This window comes from Heloderma suspectum, chromosome 6 (assembly GCF_057233095.1).
Source record: "Heloderma suspectum isolate Gila_16-S chromosome 6, 16-S_ref, whole genome shotgun sequence".
Lineage (NCBI taxonomy): Eukaryota > Metazoa > Chordata > Lepidosauria > Squamata > Helodermatidae > Heloderma > Heloderma suspectum.
Genome location: NC_139463.1, coordinates 74358211 through 74378000, shown reverse-complemented (window position 1 = coordinate 74378000; position 19790 = coordinate 74358211). Strand labels below are relative to the sequence as shown.

Genomic DNA, 19790 nt, shown 5'->3' with positions numbered 1-19790 from the left:
ATATTGTTGCCCTGCTTATTTAACTTATATGCAGAGTACATCATGAGAAATGCCAGGTTGGATGAATCACAGGTCGGAATTAAGATTGCCGGGAGAATTCTCAACAACCTCAGATATGCAGATGATACCACCCTAATGGCAGAAAGCGAAGAGGATCTAAAGAGCCTCTTGTTGAGGGTGAAAGTGGAGAGTGCAAAAGCTGGTTTGAAACTCAACATTAAAAAAACTAAGATCATGGCATCTGGCCCCATCACTTCCTGGCATATGGAAGGGGAAGAAATGGAAGCAGTGACAGATTTTATTTTCTTGGGCTCCAAGATCACCGCAGACGTTGACTGTAGCCATGAAATTAAAAGACACTTGCTCCTTGGGAGGAAAACTATGGCAAACCTAGACAGCATAGTAAGAAGCAGAGACATCACCTTGCCGACAAAGGTCCATCTAATCAAAGCTATGGTTTTCCCAGTAGTAACATATGGTTGTGAGAGCTGGACTATAAGGAAGGCTGAGCGCCGAAGAATGGATGATTTCGAACTGTGGTGCTGGAGAAGACTCTTACGAGTCCCCTGGACTGCAAAGAGGTCAGATCAGTCCATCCTAAAGGAAATCAACCCTGAGTGCTCATTGGAAGGACAGATACTGAAGATAAAGCTCAAATATTTTGGCCACCTAATGCGAAGAGAAAACTCCCTGGAAAAGACCCTGATGCTGGGAAAGACTGAAGGCAAAAGGAGAAGGGGACGGCAGAGGATGAGATGGCTAGATAGCATCACCGATGCAATGAATATGGAGTTGTAGAACTTATTTTCTGTCTAAACATGCATAGGATTGTGAATTAAAATGACCTAAAATTATCTAACTGTGCTAATGCATACATGCTACAGCTGTGCTAGGTGAAACTCTTAGGCTAGGACAAAGGCAGAGAAAGCAAACTTGGTTCCTTTGAAGTTTCAATGTGCATTCCCTCCCACATTTGTGTGCATTACCTCTGCAGGACATGACACCAACTGCAGTTGAAGGTTACGTCAGATGTCATGCAGGCTTCACAGCTCTGATGCTGGAGGCAAGCTGCAAAGGAAAAGAGTAAAGGTAAGTGGGCTCAAAGTAAGTGTCCTTCTTTTCTAAAATGAGAGATGCTGAGACCAAAGCCAGTCTGGCAGTTGTGCTTTCTGTTCTGGAAGACGTTCCCCCCAAAAGAGTTTTGGGTTCAGGTTGAGCTATTCTCTTTATTTCATACATTCCAGGGTTGACCCCTGGCATTGAAAACTAGTTCTGGGGATCAGCCTTGATAAGTCCCATTCAAATTAAACCCAGGTGTGCTCCTGTCATCCTAACACTTATTTCCAAGATGAGATCATGACCGTTCTTGCATCAGCTGTTTAGGAACAGAATATCTCACAGTAGGCTGAGTCCTGAACCTGCATTGGCTATCTGTATTCTGTTGCTGAAATCTTCCCCTTGAGCAGTGAGGAAGTTTGGGAACAGAAGAGTTATTCTGAAATGTGTTTTTCTAAATATAACACTTCCCCCCACTGGGACTTGTCCTGGGATAAACCCCTAAATCCCAGAGAAATTGGGGAAGCTGCAATGTTTTCTATCTTAAAAATAAGCCTTTCCTCCCTCCCCCACCCCTCCTTAGAATGATGAACTGGCACAGAGTGATCTTTCAGTTGCAAAAGGCTGGAAATGCTTGTAATTTAGTTCACAATAATAATAACAACAATAAAGGGAAAATGCATCCCAACCATCTTCCATTGCATTTGGCTTCAACTTTAACCAGCCTTTTCCCTCAGGGAGGATCATTGCAGAAAATACTTCCATGGTGATTTCATACTATCCATCCATCACCACTCATCGCTTGTGCTTGAATCCTGGATTTTCCTCCTCCAAGTCTGTCAAGATGACAGCCAACGTCCTCCCAGATCTTAGGGTCAAAGCAGACGATAAGCAGGAGATGTGAATAGTCTCAACAACACAAGTGGCGCCATCAGGGCAGGACGTTGGGGCAAAAGTTCAAGCCCCTACTCAGCAGAATGAGTCCCCCACCCCAGACAATGCAGCAGGGCTGGCTTACCACATTTTGAAGGAAGGGAAGGGATATTGCCATCTAGAGATATTACCCCAGTAAGATTATTAAGCCCAGAGTCTAAACATTACCTAACTGCACCAGTCACATCTTCATTTTTAAAACCAAAAAGCAACTGCAGGAGGGTGTCACTTTCAGCAAAAGAACAGCAGGGCAGGAGCTGCTTAGTCCTCCCCCCACCCCCTGCTGTTTGTCCACTAAAAAGAGCTGCCTCCTCAAGCTGCATTCCCACAGATACAGGTATTTGTGTACCACTTCCTAATCTCCATCTGCCCCTCATCATGTGTCCCAATCCACATCTTCCATCCATCAGCCTTGTTGCCTACCTTATATAGCCTATCACTGCCTTACATCAAAACCGAAAGCCAGCTAGGATACAAGATCCTAGTGAATAAAGTAAAAACAATTCTGTATTCAAGCAACGTTTTTATGACTTAAAAAAGAGACATTTCTAACATTTCACTGGCTTTTCATGGAATTGGCGTATTCTAATCCCACTTGTCATCAAGACAGGGAAGTGCCCTGTGAAGACAAGTCTGTCACCTCCAGTACGTTTGGTACCTTCTACGCATTGAAATGCATCATGAAAGAGCCAGTTTGATAAATAACATTTAGTTCATGAGGACAATGCCAGTGAAAACAAAAAGTCCTACTTGAGTCCATAAATACCCAGCAGAGAATAAACCTGTCCAGAAGATGCCAAGGTTATACGTTTAAGCCGTCTACATTGGGTGTTTTATGACAACCCAAACAGCAGGCTTAGTCTGCTGCCACACAGCCCATAAATAAGTGTTCTGAAATGTTACAAAAGGAGAAGAAAATAATTACTATGGTTTAAAAACAAAACTTTAAAAAATATCTGTTATGACCTCTATGGAAGTGAGGACCAAGAACCATAGAATCATAGAATAGTAGGGTTGGAAGGGGCCTACAAGGCCACTGAGTCCAACCCCCTGCTCAATGCAGGAATCCAAGTCAAAGCATCCCTGACAGATGGCTGTCCAGCCTCGTCTTGAATGCCTCCAGTGTGGGAGAGCCCACCACCTCCCTAGGGAATTGGTTCCATTTCACCAAATGAAAAGAATCTATGGAAATGCCATATATTGAGTCAGATCATTGGTCATCGAGCCCAGCATGGTCTCTCCTTTGACTGGTAGCAGAACTCCAGGATCTTAGACAGGGCGCCTTTCCCAGCCCTGCAACCTGAGATCCTATAACTATTTTAGGGTGTAATCCTATAGGGATGCCTGTCAGCCTCCAAACTTGGATGCTGATGGGCATCCTATGCAGAGGGGGAGCAGCGTGGAGGCGATCTTCACCTCTGCGCTCCTTCCACTCTGCATTTTTGCTAGACGGGCTTTTTCACCTGTCTAACTGAGGCTCTGTGGAGTGGGAGGGAAGGAGGCTGGGGAGGCCACAGGATTCTTTGTAAGCTGGCCTCCCCAGTCCCCTCCCATCCCTGCCCACAGAACTGCTCCATTTCCCTCCTCTCAGGGGTTGTTTTTGCGACCTCGGAGAGGCAGCCAGCGCACTTCTCTCCAAGCCGGTTGGAAGGGGGAGGGGGCAGGGAGCTCGGACTCCTGGGTCCGAGGTTGGAGCTCTGTCTCTGATCTCAGATCCAGGAATCCGAACTATCCTATCCCCCGCCTCACTGTCTAGGAGCCATAGGATTGCTCTCCCTGTGCTTTTATATCTTGGCACTGTTTTATCCTTGCTCCTGGTTGTTACTTTTGGTTTCATCATCTGTTGCTTGAATGTCATCTTGTTATTCACTTGTATTTTTTTTTAATTTTTCTGTAACTTTAGTTACTGGGATGGTCTAAAAATGTAATAAATAAAAAAAATAAAAATAAATGCATAACTAACTAACTAACTAGAGATCATGAGGATTCAACATGGGGCCTAACACCTGCAAACCATCTCCTGTACCTTGAGCTACAGCCCACCCCAAAGGTTTAAAAGAAGACTTTCAGCTCATTCCCTATAGCTCAGGGGTACTGAGCCTCTTTCAGCCCAAGGGCTGAATGTAATTTCAGAGAAGCTCAGGTGTGTGTGGGTGCATTCCAGTGGTGAGTAGGGCTGAAGGCAAAAGGAGCAGTGCCAAAATAGCAGCGTACTGTAGGTTACAGCTCCTACTGCCAGTAACGAAGCTTTAGGAGAGGCATTTCAACCTCTTAGAATGGGGGAAAAACTGTGCAAAAGCAGAGAAGCTACCAAACTGCAGTTGAGGGGAAGGGGGTGGGGCCAAAGGGAAGGGGTGTGGCAATCTGGGGAACCCTGGAGGGCCGGATTGGGGCCCCAGGCAGGCTGGATTTGGCCCCTGGGCCTGAGGATCAACACCTCTGCCATAGATGATCTGAGGAGGGACCATAGCTCAGCAGTAGAACACATGCTTTGCCTGCAGGAGGTCCCTGCATCAGTCTCCAGCCTTTCTAGTTAAAAGGATCAGGTAGCCAATGATGGGAAACAAGACCTTTTGCTGCCTGAGCCCCTGGAGAGCCCCTGTCAGTCAGGGTGGACAATGCTGGGCTTGATGGACCAATGGTCTGGTCAAACCAGCTTCCTATGTTTCCTATGGAGAGGGAGAATCTATGCATGTTTTGCTGTGGTTTCCCTGGAATCGAAGGCTTTCAGTCTTATCAAGCTGTGGCTGCAAGTAGGGCAGGGGGATGAAGGAAGAGCAAATAAACTGAGCAGGGGATGCTGTTAGTTAGAAAGGAAGAGCATAGAGGGGTCCCCTCCTGTCCTTTTCTTTTAAACTGCCTGCCCCAGAACAGGGAGAAGGTTAAGTGTTGCTAGATACATCTCTGTATCGTCCTAATTACACCTGGGGAGGCTCAAACAGAACAGGTGTTTTTCCTTAATGAAGGGAGGCTCATGATGACCACACTGCCTAGGAATCTCTGCACAAGGGAGATGCATCATGATGCACTTTTGTGCTGCAACTCACTGGGCAAGGGCACAAACTCCACCGCTGATGCGCTTGTGATCTTGCTGGTGTCCAGTTCCACACGGTGGTATTCATAGATGGTCCGACGGTGAGATTCTGAAATAGATATGGAGGAGGGGTATCGGATTAGGACAGCGCTTCACCTTCTGTTTTGTGGAGTATGGTCATAGAATGTCCTCTTCAAACCTTTGCACAGTTACATATTAACTGGGTGGCCCAGGTGTGTCATTCTAGTGGCTAAAAAGAAACTTTCAGCCCAAGCCTAACTCCCTATAGCAGGCAGCCCTTGGGGAATGTACATTCTAGTTCTCCCCAATGAACACACTTCTTTAAAACACACCTTCCCTTGTGCTTATTCTATGAAAGGAAGGACAATGTGACTGAAGATTGCACCCTATGGTTGGAGGCAACCATGAATAGATTTTGCTCTGCCTTGGCACTGTCCATCCAAGATAAAGGCTGGCACACATAAGGAGCCCTTCTGGATGAGACCAAAGGTCCATCTTGTCCTGCATCCTTTTTCCCCACAGTGGGCAACCAGATACCTCTGGGATGCCCACAAGCAGGAATGCAATGGCTCTTGGCCACGGTTGCTCTGCAGCAACTGATTCCCAGAAGCATCCTACCTTTGAACCTGAAGTTATCATCAGACAGGTAGTTTACCTGTCCAGGGATCCAGACCTACTAGTTGCCGGACATCACATCTATCTGGGTTCTGTTGGGTGATGGACACTACCTCCATTCCAGCCCAGGAGAGCTATCCTAGGGTTGATATGAAATCATATAAAGCAGAGATGCAGAACCTTTGGCTCACGAGCCTAATCTGGCCTGTGGAGGTTCTGCATCCAGCCCACAGAGCCTCTTTTCGGTTCCTCTGGGGGGTGGGGCTTGGCCCCCAAGCCCCACCTCCTGGAGGAAATTGCACTGTTGTTCCACAAGTCCCAATAGCACAGCCTGCATCTCTGCTGTTATCTCTGATCTCAGATAACAGCAGGAATGCAGGCAGTGCTATTGGGACTTAGCTGGCGCTAGGAGTTATTGGGGACTATGTCCTGTGGTTGCTGATCAACAACCACACATTACTTGCTTTCTTCTCTAGAGCCATCCATCCAAGATAAGGGGGAAAAGTAGACCGGAAAAGGGACTGGACACACACACACACAGACACACACACCTGTGAAGCATAGACTCCGGTTAGCTGTAGCAGAACATGGTAGGAATGAAGTGGTAGATTGGACTGTACCACTTCAGGCTGCAGGCTGTATAGTGGCTATAGCAGCCCTCCCAGCCTAGTGCCCTCCAGATAGATTGGACTACAACCCCCATCATCCATAGCCAGTGGCTGAGTATGATGGGAGTTGTGGAGTTGTAGTCCAACACACCTGGAGGACACCAAGCTAAGGAAAGTTGGGCTAGAGTGTTGGATTTACAGGTTCAAATCTCCACAAAGTTTCAGGATGACCTTCTTGAGCCAGTCACTATCTCTCAGCCTAAGCTGGCAGATAGTGGACTATATATGCTGCCCAGAGTTTGTTGCAAGAAGGGTGGGATGATGATGATATTAATAATAGCCCTGTCATTGTGGAACTCCCCGCTCACTCAGGAAGTGTGTCTGGCTCCCTCATTGCCCAATTTTAAGCAGGCCCTTAAGAAGTGGTTGTTTGAACGAGCTTGTAAATGAAACTGCTATTGCTTGACTGGTCTGTAGTTGAATTGTAATGGATACTGTTGTTGCCATAGAATGTTTTGTTTTTATATTACTGATATTTTATCTTCCTAAGTGATTGGGTTTTTAAATATGTTGTAAATCACCTTTAGTGGGCTTTCTGCCCAGAAAGACAGTGTATGCATGTACATATGTGTCTGTGTACATGTGTATTTGTGGGAGATAATAGGTTTGATTGGTTTTACATGGTTAAACATGAGGGTAAAGGTCTTCATGGTAATAGCAGGTCAGCAACGGAACCAGCTGCTCAGGTGGCTGGTGGAGCTCTCCCTCACTGGAGGGCTTCAAGCTGAAGTTGGACAGCTCTGGGTTTCCTGCCTCGAGCAGGAGGTTGGACTAGATGGTCTACAAGACCCTGCTCCAACTCTATGACTCTATGGATCCACCCCCCCCCCACTGTACCCTACCACCTCAATCTGCTGTACGTTTACAACAGGCTGCAGCAGCACAAAGTATTTCTCCACCCCTCCAAATCTGCTATTTGTAACATCTTTCCTGATGAAGATCTCAAAATCTTGCACACTTTTGATGACCTTTTGGTTGGCTTGGTCACTGGTACAGATTTTGACATTTTTCTTATGATCAACCTGGCTACCTTTGTTTGTTTGTATGACAAGGATTTCACTGGGGCTTGTAACTTGGGAGCTAAAGCCTCTTTCTATGATCTCAAACAGCCAGGTACATAGCATTGATCCAGTGCTAACTCCAGGTTTTGGACAGCCCTTGGGCAAGACACCCTGAATAGGCCCCCTCCCTCAATGAGTCTGTCTTCTCACCAGCTGCTGTTGCTCCTCATCCTCTTCCTCATCACTGTTACCATTTGCTTGCTTGGCAGGCAGAGAGCCAGGGAGCAAGGAGGCCGTGGCATCTGCTGCTCCTTCTCACCACCACCGTCCATCTGGGCCAGCCCTGGTGAACATGCAGGTTGCAGTGGTGAGGAGGAGGAGGAGGAGGAGGAGGAGCAACTCCAGGGGGCTTTTGTCAGTGGGCTTCTGCTGGGGTGTAGGATCAAATCAGTATATGCATATATACGAGTCTTAATTACCTTGTTGCTTTCTGTCACCCATCCCCCTCTGCTTCTAGTCAGCCCAGACTCACCAGGCACACCAGGGGAGGAGTTAAGGATCATGAAAGCATCCGAGAGGCCGGCTTTGACAGGGTGTTGTGCCGCACTAATTTCCAGGACTGACATGGGGATCTGAAACCAGGAAAGGAGAGAAGGCTTAGAAAATCCCATCCGTTAAATAAGGATCAGTAGGTTGTTCTACTTCCATCCTATTCCTCCATGTAAATGGCAAGGCCTTTGACCTTCCTGAAAGGGTTCATCAAACACCAAGGAACTGGGGAGACCTGTCCTGCCCAGTAATTCTCTACAGTTAACATGGACCACTCACATCCTTGTAGCCAAAGATAATTCTGCCATCACTGTACAAAGCTGCCTGGAAGATGAAGCAGCCTCTGTCTTCTTTGCCTTCGAGATACACTTGGTCCCACTGAACCACAAAGACTGTTCCTGTGGAGAAAGAAGAGTCAGAGATGGGATGAGGAGAGGCTAGCATAATGGGATTGCCCCCAGGGCCGGTACGATTTGGGCCTAGGAACTTGAATCTTTCTTCTATTATCATTCACAGAATCAAGGAAGGAACCCAAAAGCCATCTACCTCAACCTCTAACCCACTTTCCCACAGATCAGCTGAACCAGTCTAGGTAATGCAGTGCAAAAGCTGAGACAAATACACCACAGAAACTTTGGTGCCTGCAGAGCACAGTAGCTCCAGATGACTCAAGGAAGTGAGCCAAGCAACATGCAACATGGGAAGGCAGACATATGGGTTGTTGGCCAATCTGACCTGAGTGAAAATCCTTTCTTAATCCCACTCCTGGTCCTCACAGACCCTGAGCATGAGCAGAATATACCCAGAGAGAATTTTAGTGAGGTAGTAGTAACCATGTTTCCTTGCTTGCTGAAGTGTGCTTCTAAGCATGCACAGAGTGTTTTCCATTGGCCATTTGAGGAACCACAGGCATGTAATCTAGCAAGTGGCCACTGTAAAAGCAGCCATGGATTTCCCATTGTCAGCTTTGGTGCACTTTGCACTTCTAGTTTAGCAGGATTTGTAATCTTTTGCAGCATCCACTTGCATATATGTGTGTTATAAGTATGTTTGTTGCATAAAATAACCTATTCATGTACACCAAGGAGAGGTTTCAAAAATATATTTTGGGGAAGGAAATGGCACTGAAAAGACCCCACAAAAAACATTAACCCAGACTAGATGGTAACCCTGGTAACGGTTATTCCAGAAGCACTGCTATAACCATGTCACAGGTACTCATGCTCGCACACCACGCAGTAGCTGTGTGATAACCTTTCCTCGCTTATCCACCCCCCTGTACTAATTACCAATTCATAATCATACGCCCTGCTATCTTTATAACAACTAGGTGCTAAATCACACACAACCGCAAAGAGGAACACAAAAAAGCTTATGAACTCCATCATGTAATCTTAAAGGAAATCAATGATGGACAAATTTATATATATATTTTAGCCTGACTCCATCCTCCTCCAGTACTGAACTCCCAGCAAACAGATCTTGAACAGGGATAAAATAAAATAAAACACTTAGAGTGATTCTGCAGCCTGCATAGATATGTATGTATGTGTGTGTGTATGTATGTGTATGAAACTAGCAATGGAAAGGAGAAAGGGGCTAAGCAGAGAACTGGTGGAGAGTCTGGGTGCTTCCAGAAGAGGCCTTTATCATGCCATCACTCTGCCTCATTCACAGAACTTTATGTGGAGTCCAAATGTCATCTTCCACTTGTAACCCTCCCATTTTTCCCCCACTGCTTTACTCGTCTTTTTTCTTATTGCAGGAAATCTGTTAAGGAAAAAAAGATGGAACTGCTGTTGTTAGCACTAGGACCCCTCTGTCTGTAGGTACCCTTTAAATCTGGTTTTGAAAAATGAATTTTAGTTCTAGCATAAATGAAGAAAGAGAGATAAAACACTCTCAACGATTTGCGCAAGTCTGCAATATATGCATTGTGGGGATGAGCAGTAGTGTGTGAAAGTAAGGAGGAAGGGAATTCCTGCAGGAGCTCACCGTTGTCGAAGTACTTGATAGTGGAATTACGAGAGTAGCTGGGGTTGAAGTTTGCCATAAGGGGGGCGACATATTGTGTGGCTGTCAGCATCCGATGAATTACATCACCCATGAAGATGAAACCTGGCACGAGACCAATGAGGAGGGAGCAAGACAAGTTTCAGTCATATGATATCACCATTGCCTCTTATAGGTGTTTGGTACAATCTACAGTTCCATTGCCTTCTCCCACAGGCCTCCTAGGAACCCCACTATCATATCCCAGTGTACTGCACCAGTTAGGGCAGTAGTAGGGAACTTCAGATGTCATTGGACTCCAGTTCCCATCATCCCTGTGCAGCATGGCCAATGGGATAATTGGAGTTGTAAACCAACAACATGTGGAAGGCTGCAGGTCCCTTACCCCTGGATTAGGTCATTGGCCTAGGATTGGGGAGACCCAAGTTTATGTTTCTCATTCAGTCACTGGGTAACCTTGGACCAATCACCATCTCTCAGCCTGTCCTACCTCATAGGGTTAACATGGGGAACAGGGAGAGAGAACTACATATGCAAGGGGTGCTTGGGCTTGGGGGCTAAATCCATCCTGCTGGGATTACCCATAAAGCCACACCCCATTCACCTGCCTCCCTCCCCACTCCCTGAACACTGATTGTTCGGTGGTTTCCTGGCGTTTGTGCAATTTTCAGCCAATTCTGAAAGGTTGAAATGCCTCTCCTAAGGCTTAGTTATTGTCAGTAAGAGCTTTAAGTTACAATATGCTGGTAGCAGGGCCTCGCCCCTTTTACCATTGGCCCCACCCACTACTGTAATGACCCCCCTGCCCACTCACCCCCCCAGCTTCTCATCAATGGAATTTGCCCCTCAGGCTGAAAAAGATTCAACACTTTGCTAGCCTCCAGATCAAAAGGGTCAATGCCTCGGAGGGAAGGGGGGGGTCTTGTTTAGGGGCAGCATGATGGGGACATGATCAGCAGGCTAGCCACATTGTTCAGCCAGTACACCTGAGCCCAGTGGAGGCTGGTGGCTCCTATTTCAGTGCGGTAGTGAATCTGCTCTGGGGATAGGGTTCAGCACTTTGGATAGCTCCTTTAGAGTTCTGGCTGGCTCTGACTGAAACCCAGAGCGGATTCACCACCCCATTGAAATAGGAGTCATCAGCCTCCACCTGAGATACAAAGTTGCAAGACTTGCTGTGCTACCAGAGTTGGCTCAAGGCATTTTGCTGCCGGAGGTTTGGAGCAGCAAATAGTGCCCCAACCCGCAAGTCAGGCTACATAGGCTGGTCAAGTTATTTTGACATCTGAGGCAGAAGAACCCACAACGCCTCTCCTCATCTCTGGCAGTAAAAATACAACAATCATAAATATTTGCTGCCCCTTTAAGACATCTCAAATTAGCTGTTTGAAGCAGCTGCATCACTCTGCCTAATGGTAGGGCCTGTTTAAACAAACAAACAAACAAACAATCTATGAACTGTAGGATCTCAGAGAAGAGGAGAATCATCCCAAGTGCTGAAGCTAGGCTGGGAGAGTTCCAGGCTTGATGATAGTGGTGACTGCACATAAGGTGGAGAAACCAGCACTTCCAGCAAACACCACAGATAGATGCCAGATGTTGCCACAAGTGGACATGCTGTACCACGGAGGTCAGGAGGGGGAGCAGATCAAAGGAGCTGGGTAGAGCCAGAACAGATTGTCACACTAACCGTGCCATCCCCAACCTGCTGCCCGCCAGATGTGTTGGACTACAACTCCTAGCAGCCCCAGCCAGCATGGATATGCTGACTAGGCATGATGGGACCTGTAGCTTTACACAGCTGGAGGGCACCAGGTTGGGGAAGGCTGGACCAACCTGGGCCAGTTTTGAAGTGCAGTGGGAAGTGACTCATGTCTGCTCAGGGATTCACCCATCTTCCTGAAATGGGATATTAGCTTTCCTGTCTCCTATTACCCATCAGACCTTATTAAAGGAGGGAATGCATATAATTGAGGAGGAATTATCCTCTGACAAATATTTTCTAGTAATTATTGCCTTGCCTTCATAAGAACATAAGAAGATCCATGCTGAATCAGACCAAGCTGAATCAGAGGTTCTGCACTCTGTGGCCTATCTAGACCAGCATTCTGTTTACACAGTGGCCAGCCAGCTGCCTTCCTTCTAGGCCACAGCCTTCCCCAACTTGGTGCAGTCCACATGTGTTGGACTACAACTCCCATCACCACAGCAAATGGGGTGGTTTTGGCTGTGAGTGATGGGAGTTGTAGTCCAACACATCTGGATGGTGCCAGGTTGTGGAAGGTTAGGTTAGGGAAGATTACAGAAATCCAAGCCAGGGCAAATGAATGAAAGCAGAAATAATAACCTTGCAGGTTTACTTCAGTGTCTCCCACATCACCCTTTTCTCCTTATTTCACAAATGAGAGATGCACTACCTGGGCATGCTGGCAGGCAGCAATGGGGTGAGTTGGGGTGGGGCAAGCCGGAACATATACTTCCTACACTCAAAGTGGCTAGACTTAAAGTCCAAGGACATAGGGTAAAATAATGGGGATGTCACAGAGACCATGATCTAAATAGTTAATGCCATGTTGCTGCTGAAACCTTTGCTGCAGCTACCCATCCGTATTCTGTAAATCTTTGCAAAACAGCATCCCATATACCTGATGTGGTACCCAGTGTGGCTCACCTCCTGTTGCTATGGTGACCTGCCGCAGGTGATGCCCATAGAAGGGGAAATCAAATGACAGGATGACTCTCTGTAGGAGGACAGATGGGAATAACAGCATTAAAGGCAGGAGGTGTGCTGGGTGATGTGTGGAGCATGCTCACGTTCCCAGATTTACAACTGATCGATGGGCAGCATTGGTTGGGGTTACAGATACAAATCTTTGCATTAGGAGGGGAAATCCAGATTCTGTGCCAATGAAAGCCAGTAATTTGTTTTCAGTTACACACATTACTCAGATTTGCATATATTTACTGACTGGCATAATTTATTCTGTTTTGACTAATCACAGAGAGGGGCAGAGCATGAAAGCCCCTCCCCTGGCTTCTGAAATGTTGCCAAGTACATTTGCATATTTTCAAGCTCATCTTTCCTGCCTCAAGAAACTTCCTTTTTTATAATAAATTGAAGCCGAGATTCTTTGGGTGCTGAATTCTGCAATGGACACTGAATCCTGCGCTTGTGCAGTGCATTAATGGAAGTGCAGCTTGTGGCAATTCCACAATATGTAAATAGTAAAGGTTTGTATATATGTATGGTGGCTGGTATGTATCTGGAATGATTGACAGGTGAGTGTGAGGGGTTTTTTTTGGCAGAGTGTGAGCAGGCATGACAGTTTGGCAAGTGGAAGAAAAGGGGAGTGGCTGAGTGAGAATGGAATGCAGTGTGATTGGATGAGAGCTTGTGCAGGAAAAGGTGGGGTGAGTGCTTCTAGAGAGTCAGATAAGTCTGGGAGTAAGGTAGATTGGGTACAGCTAGATAAATCGGAGATTAGATTGGGAGATAAGAGTGAGAACATCTAGTGTGATAGTCTGTGGGTCAGAGAGTATGTCAGATTGTGTGAGAGAGGTTGTGAGAGGTTTTGAACATAGAACTAAAAGCAAGAGTTATATTGTATATTTTATAGTGTTGCCTTAATTTAATCATCATTCCTGATATCCTTTCCTCATCCCAACCCAGTTCCTATTTCTAATCCTGTTGTACCAAATAAACTTTCTTTGTCTTCAGTTTTAAAAGACAGTTTCCTTTTTAGTTATTAAGGGTTTTGTGAAATAACCCCCACGTGCTGGCCGCTTGGTCTATGCTACTAAAAAGAAAGAAAGCAGCTCAAAAAGAGGTTATTGGTGGCAGCGACTGAGAAAGTGGTGAAGCATCACAACACACAGAGGGTTGTGAGTGAGAGGCGAGCCTAAAAGTGGCAGCGTGAGGAGAGACACTGACCAAAGCACCTGGCCTGGTGACTAGAAGTAGGATCGTGAGGTGGCCCAAAAGGCCTCAGGTCCTCACAAGTGGTGGTAGAGCTGGGATTTCGAAAGAGAAGCCTTTTTAGATTTCGAGAAGGAAATCTTAAGTGTGTTCTGTTGAAAGGAAGGAAAACCTGTGGAAAAGTAGTGTGTTGCCCAAGTTGCTGGGATCACAAAATAGAATTACCTCACACAAAGTAAAAGTGTGTGTGTAGAGCCCTTTGAGAACCCAGAGAGCAGCAGTGCGTGTGTGTGTGTATGTAGGGGTAGCTTGGAAAAAGTTAAGGACTGGAAGCTGAACAGAAAGTAACTCTCACAGAAAAGGATCAGAAAAAAAAATAAAAGAAGAAAAAAGAGTACAGACACTTTCACAGACTATAAACAGACCTTAAAAGAACATAAGCGAAACACTCTTTAGAAAATAAGTAAAAGAGCCAGGGCCTGCAGGAGAGGCCGCCACCACCACCACCACCCCCGGGGAAGAGGCGTGCCTGTTGCTGCTGGGCCTGCTGCTGCTGCTGCTGCTGCCGCCGCCGCCACTACCACCACTACCACCACCAGGCCTTCCCTGTAGACTTCTGCCTGGCAGACTGCCAGTCCCTGCAGGACCAGGCCCCCAGGTACAGAGCCAGCTGTGCTGCTCCACCTGCCCCTCCCTGGAGGGGCTACATAAGCTGGCTGGCTGAGGTTGCCTGGGAGAGCCAGGGCCAGCAGGAGAGGCTACCACCACCGGGGAAGAGGTGTGCTGCTGCTGCTGCTGCTGCTGCTGCTGCTGCTGCTGCTGCTGCTGCTGCTGCTGCTGCCGCCGCCGCCGCCGCCGCCGCCGCCGCCGCCGCCGCCGCCGCCACCACCACCACCACCAGGCCTTCCCTGTAGACTTCTGCCTGGCAGACTGCCAGTCCCTGCAGGACCAGGCCCCCAGGTACAGAGCCAGCTGTGCTGCTCCACCTGCCCCTCCCTGGAGGGGCTACATAAGCTGGCTGGCTGAGGTGGTGTGGGAGAGCCAGGGCCAGCAGGAGAGGCTACCACCACCGGGGAAGAGGCGTGCCTGCTGCTGCCGGGCTTGCTGCTGCTGCTGCTGCTGCTGCTGCTGCCGCCGCCGCCGCCGCCGCCGCCACCACCACCACCACCACCACCACCAGGCCTTCCCTGTGGACTCCGGCCTGGCATTATTTTTAAGGAGATTTTTAATTGTTTTAATGTTTGTTTGTTTTTCTGGGGGATTTTGTTGCATTTTTAGGGGTGGGTAGCCTGCCTGATAGGTGGGAGCGAGGGGGCATGTGTCCACCTGATGGTGGCAGTGGGGGGAGTGTTGGGGGCCAGAACATACCGAGGCTGGGCGGCAGGTGCTAGCGGAGCACTAGGGGCAGGCCATGCCAGGTAAGGGGAACAAGGGAGAGATGTGTAATATCTGTCCCCTGCTCCGGGCCTGTCCAGAGCCAAAGGATGGCTGGGGGAGGCGTGACCCCATCTTCTGGCCTTCGTTTGCTGCTCTGCAATGCCAGCTCTGTTACCCAGAAAACCTCCCTCATCCATGACATGATTCTGGATGAGGGTGCAGACCTGGCATGTATTACGGAGACCTGGCTGGCCGAGGCTGCTGCTCCAACCCTTGCAGCCATGTGTCCAGCTGGATTTTCATATGCACAGCAGCCGAGGGCTGGGGATCGGGGAGGGGGAGTGGCTGTTATCTACAGAGAGTCCTTGGTCTTCACCAGGCCCCCTCTCCGGGAGACCAAGGTTGCTGAGTGCATGTACTGGAGGTTGGGCCCGAAGGGCAGTCTGGGGATTCTGCTCGTGTACCGTCCACCCCGCTGCACGACTGACTCCTTGGCCGAGGTGCTGGAGGTGGTCTCTGATGTACGTGTACAGTCCCCTAACTTATTGGTGTTGGGGGACTTCAACGTACATTCGGAGGCCGTCCTCACAGGAGCACCTCGGGACTTCATGGAGACCATGGCCTCCTGGGAGCTGCACCATATTCTAACTGGGCCCACCCATGTAGCCAGTCATGCACTAGACCTTGTGTTTGTTTCTGGAGAAGCGGGGAGTGATCTGGAAGTCGGGGGTATATCCACCACCCCCTTGTCATGGTCAGATCACTATCTGGTGACGTTGGACTTCTCGGTTCCACAACCCCTCCGCAGGGGTGGAGGACCCATTAAAATGGTCCGCCCCAGGCGTCTTATGGATCCAAACGGATTCCTGAACGCGCTTGGGGATTCTCTGGGGCACACCAACGGCCACTCGGTCGAGACCCTGGTGGGTGGCTGGAATGCTGCAATCACTGGGGCATTAGATCAGGTGGCTCCGAAACGCCCTCTCCCCCTGAACAGGGCTTGGACTGCACCATGGTTCAATCCGCGGTTACGAGCTCTGAAACAGGAGGTGAGACGGCTAGAGCGCCGGTGGCGGAAGTCTCGCTCCAAAGACGATCAGACACGGGCTAGAGCTGTATCTTCAGCCTATCACGTGGCGGTGAAGGCAGCAAAAAAGGAATATTATGCTGCCTCCATCGCGTCTGCACAGTGCTGTCCCAGGAGGCTGTTGCAAGTGGTCCAGAGCCTGGTCGGTCCTGTGGCTCCGGAACCACTGGAGCATTCTAAGGCCTCCTGTGAGGCCTTGGCAAGGCACTTTGCAGATAAAATTGATCAGATTAGGTGTGTTACTCTGCACGCTGTGGATCCAGTTAGTGAGCAAGAGGCGGCCTGTGGCAAATAGGTTTTGTGGGATCGGTTCCAGCTTCTTCCTCCTGATGAAGTGGACAAGGTGCTTTCATCTGTAAGGCCGACCACCTGCTTACTTGATCCTTGCCCATCTTGGCTCATTATGGGCTGCAGAGAGAGACTGGGTGAGGGGATCAGGGTGGTGGTGAATGCCTCCCTTGAGGAGGGAGTGATGCCATCAGCCCTCAAGGAGGCAGTGATAAGACCGCTCTTAAAGAAGCCCTCCTTGGATCCTCAAGTTCTGAACAACTTTCGCCCAGTCTCAAATCTGCCATTTTTGGGCAAGGTGATTGAGCGGGTGGTGGCGGTGCAGTTGAAGGCACACTTGGAAGAAACTGATTATCTAGACCCATTTCAGTCAGGCTTCAGGCTTGGGCATGGGACAGAAACGGCCTTGGTCGCCTTGGTAGATGATATGAGGAGGGCTCTGGATAGGGGTGAATGCTCCTTCCTTGTTCTCCTCGACCTCTCAGCGGCTTTTGATACCATTGACCATGGTATCCTCCTGGACCGCCTGGAGGGGTTGGGCACTGGAGACACCGTATTACGGTGGTTCCGGTCCTTCCTCTCCAGCAGGTACCAGAGGGTAGCACTGGGAGAGGAGGTTTCGGACCCGTGGCCACTCGTGGGGTGCCACAGGATTCCATCCTCTCCCCGATGCTATTTAACATCTATTTGAAGCCGCTGGGGGCTATCATCAGGAGGTTTGGGGTGCAGTGTCATCAATATGCGGATGACATGCAGCTCTACCTCTCATTCAAATCTTCACCAAGGTTGGCCGTAGAATCCCTGTCCAAATGTCTGGAGACGGTGAGTGGCTGGATGGGGAGGAATAGGCTAAAGCTGAACCCTGACAAGACCGAGGTACTTTTGGTGGGAGACAAGAGGAGGCTGGGGGATGTTGACCTGGTGTTGAATGGGGTACGGCTACCCTTGAAAGACCAGGTCCGCAGCCTGGGGGTCATTTTGGACTCCCAGCTGTCCATGGAGGCTCAGGTGTCAGCTGTGAGCCGGACAGCGCTGTATCAACTCCATCTGATACGGCGGCTGCGCCCCTTCCTTCCCGACCATCTGCTCCCATCGGACGTACATGCCCTGGTCTCCTCTCGTTTAGACTACTGTGATGTGCTCTACGTGGGGTTACCCTTGAAGACGGTTCGGAAGCTGCAGCCGGTACAGAATGCGGCGGCTCGCCTGATTAAAGGCAGCCGCCGGCGAGGTCACATCACTCCAGTGCTGAAGGAGTTGCACTGGTTACCAGTTGTTTTCCGGGCCAAATTCAAGGTGTTGGTTTTGACCTTTAAAACCCTATATAGTTCCGGCCCAGCCTATCTTAAGGAGCGCCTCCAGCAGCACCAGACAGGCCGCTTAACAAGAACAGCCTCGGATGGCCTTCTCTCTGTCCCATCAGCCAGGACAGCTAGACTGGTGGGGACGAGGGAGAGGGCCTTTTCTGTGGTGGCCCCCACTCTGTGGAACTCCCTCCCTAGGGAACTCCGTCATGCCCCCTCTTTAATGAGCTTCCGTCGTGCATTAAAAACGTGGCTGTTCAGGCAGGCATTTGGGGTGGGTTAGGGTATTTTAGAAAATGTTTTTATTGTAGAATTTTATTGTGTTATTGTATGTTGTACATCGCCCAGAGTGGCTGGGTGACCAGCCAGATGGGCGATTAATAAACTAAATAATAAATAAATAAAAATAAAACTCTCTCAAGTGAGGGAAGAAAAAACCCCACAATCTCAAATAAAATGCCTCCCAAGAAAGCAAAGAGAATTCCTGTTGTGAGTACTGACAGGGTAGAAGATGAAGCCATTTTGTCAGCAGAAATTCCTGAGGTAGAGGGGGAAGTTAGTGACAATATGGAAGACATTGAAAGTGCAGAATTTATAGGAGAAAAAGGGATCAGACAAACAGTTCCAGTCATAAGTGTGTTAAAAGCTAGTGATTCCTCACAGTCTGAGATTGTCAAAATGCAGCTGGAAATAAAATGTATGGAAATGGAATGGTGTTGAGACAAAAAGAACTTGAGAAGGAGGAGAAAGAGAGAACACAAGAACTGGAAATTGAACAAACTACGTTTGAGAAGGAGGAGAGAAATAAATAGGACTTTGAGGGAGAAAGAAATGGAGATAGAAATTATGAGAATAAAACAACAGTCTAGTGAGGGAGACAAACAGAGGGAACATGAAAAGACTTACATAAAAGCCCCAGATTAACCCCAAAAGACTTTGCCTCTTAAATCCCAGGGCAAGATCCTCAAATCTTTCTATCCACATTTGAGAAAGCAGCATTTAATTGGGGTATTGAACAGGAAGACTTTATTAAATTTATTCCAAGCCTGGTGAAAGGGGAATTGGCAGAGGTGTACAATACATTTCCCTCAGATAAAGAGGTTCCCTATGAAGACTTTCCTCTTCAAGGATCACTGCCTTGTTGTGGCGAAGGGGCTTGCGTAACTCAGTGAAGCCATAAGCTATGCTGTGCAGGGCCACCCAAGACGAACAGGTCATGGCGGAGAGTTCTGACAGAATGTGGTCCACTGGAGAAGGAAATGGCAACCCATTCCAGTATTCTTGCCAAGAAAACCCCATGGAATGTATCACAAGGCTAAAAGATATGAAGCTGGAAGATGAGCCCCTCAGGTCGGAAGGTGTCCAATATACTACTGGGGAAGAGCAGAGGAAATTTCCAAGTAGCGCCAGAAAGAGTGAAGCGGCTGGGCCAAAGCCGAAAGGACACTCAGCTGTGGATGTGTCTGGTGGTGAAAAGAAAATCCAATGCTGTAAAGAACAATATTGTTTAGGAACCTGGAATATCAGATCAATGAATCAAGGGAAGCTGGAGGTGGTCAAACATGAGATGGCAAGATTGAACATCGACATCTTGGGAATCAGCGAACTAAAATGGACAAGCATGGGCGAATTTAATTCAGGTGACCATTATATCTACTACTGTGGGCAAGAATCCCTTAGAAGAAATGGAGTAGCACTCATAGTCAACAAAAGGGTGGGAAAAGAAGCACTGGGGTACAATCTCAAAAACAATAGAATGATCTCAGTACGAATCCAAGGCAAACCATTCAACATCACAGTAATTCAAGTCTATGCCCCAACCACTGAGGCCGAAGAAGCTGAGGTTGATCAGTTCTATGAAGACCTACAACACCTTCTAGAACTAACACCAAAAAAAGATGTCCTTTTCATCATAGGGGATTGGAATG

General features: G+C 48.2%; 1 protein-coding gene across 2 annotated transcripts in view; it reads right to left on the bottom strand.

The window, feature by feature from the left end:
• Positions 1-19790, bottom strand: part of PLXDC1 (plexin domain containing 1) — a 96843-nt gene that overhangs the window by 26729 nt on the left and 50324 nt on the right. For both annotated transcript variants that reach the window (XM_084808295.1, XM_084808296.1), the window contains exons 4-9: positions 12562-12631; positions 9873-9995; positions 8157-8275; positions 7861-7960; positions 5037-5132; positions 987-1068 (exon numbers count right to left, since the gene is read on the bottom strand). In XM_084808295.1, coding sequence (XP_084664421.1) covers positions 987-1068; positions 5037-5132; positions 7861-7960; positions 8157-8275; positions 9873-9995; positions 12562-12631 — 590 coding nt within the window. The remainder of the gene's footprint in view (positions 1-986; positions 1069-5036; positions 5133-7860; positions 7961-8156; positions 8276-9872; positions 9996-12561; positions 12632-19790) is intronic.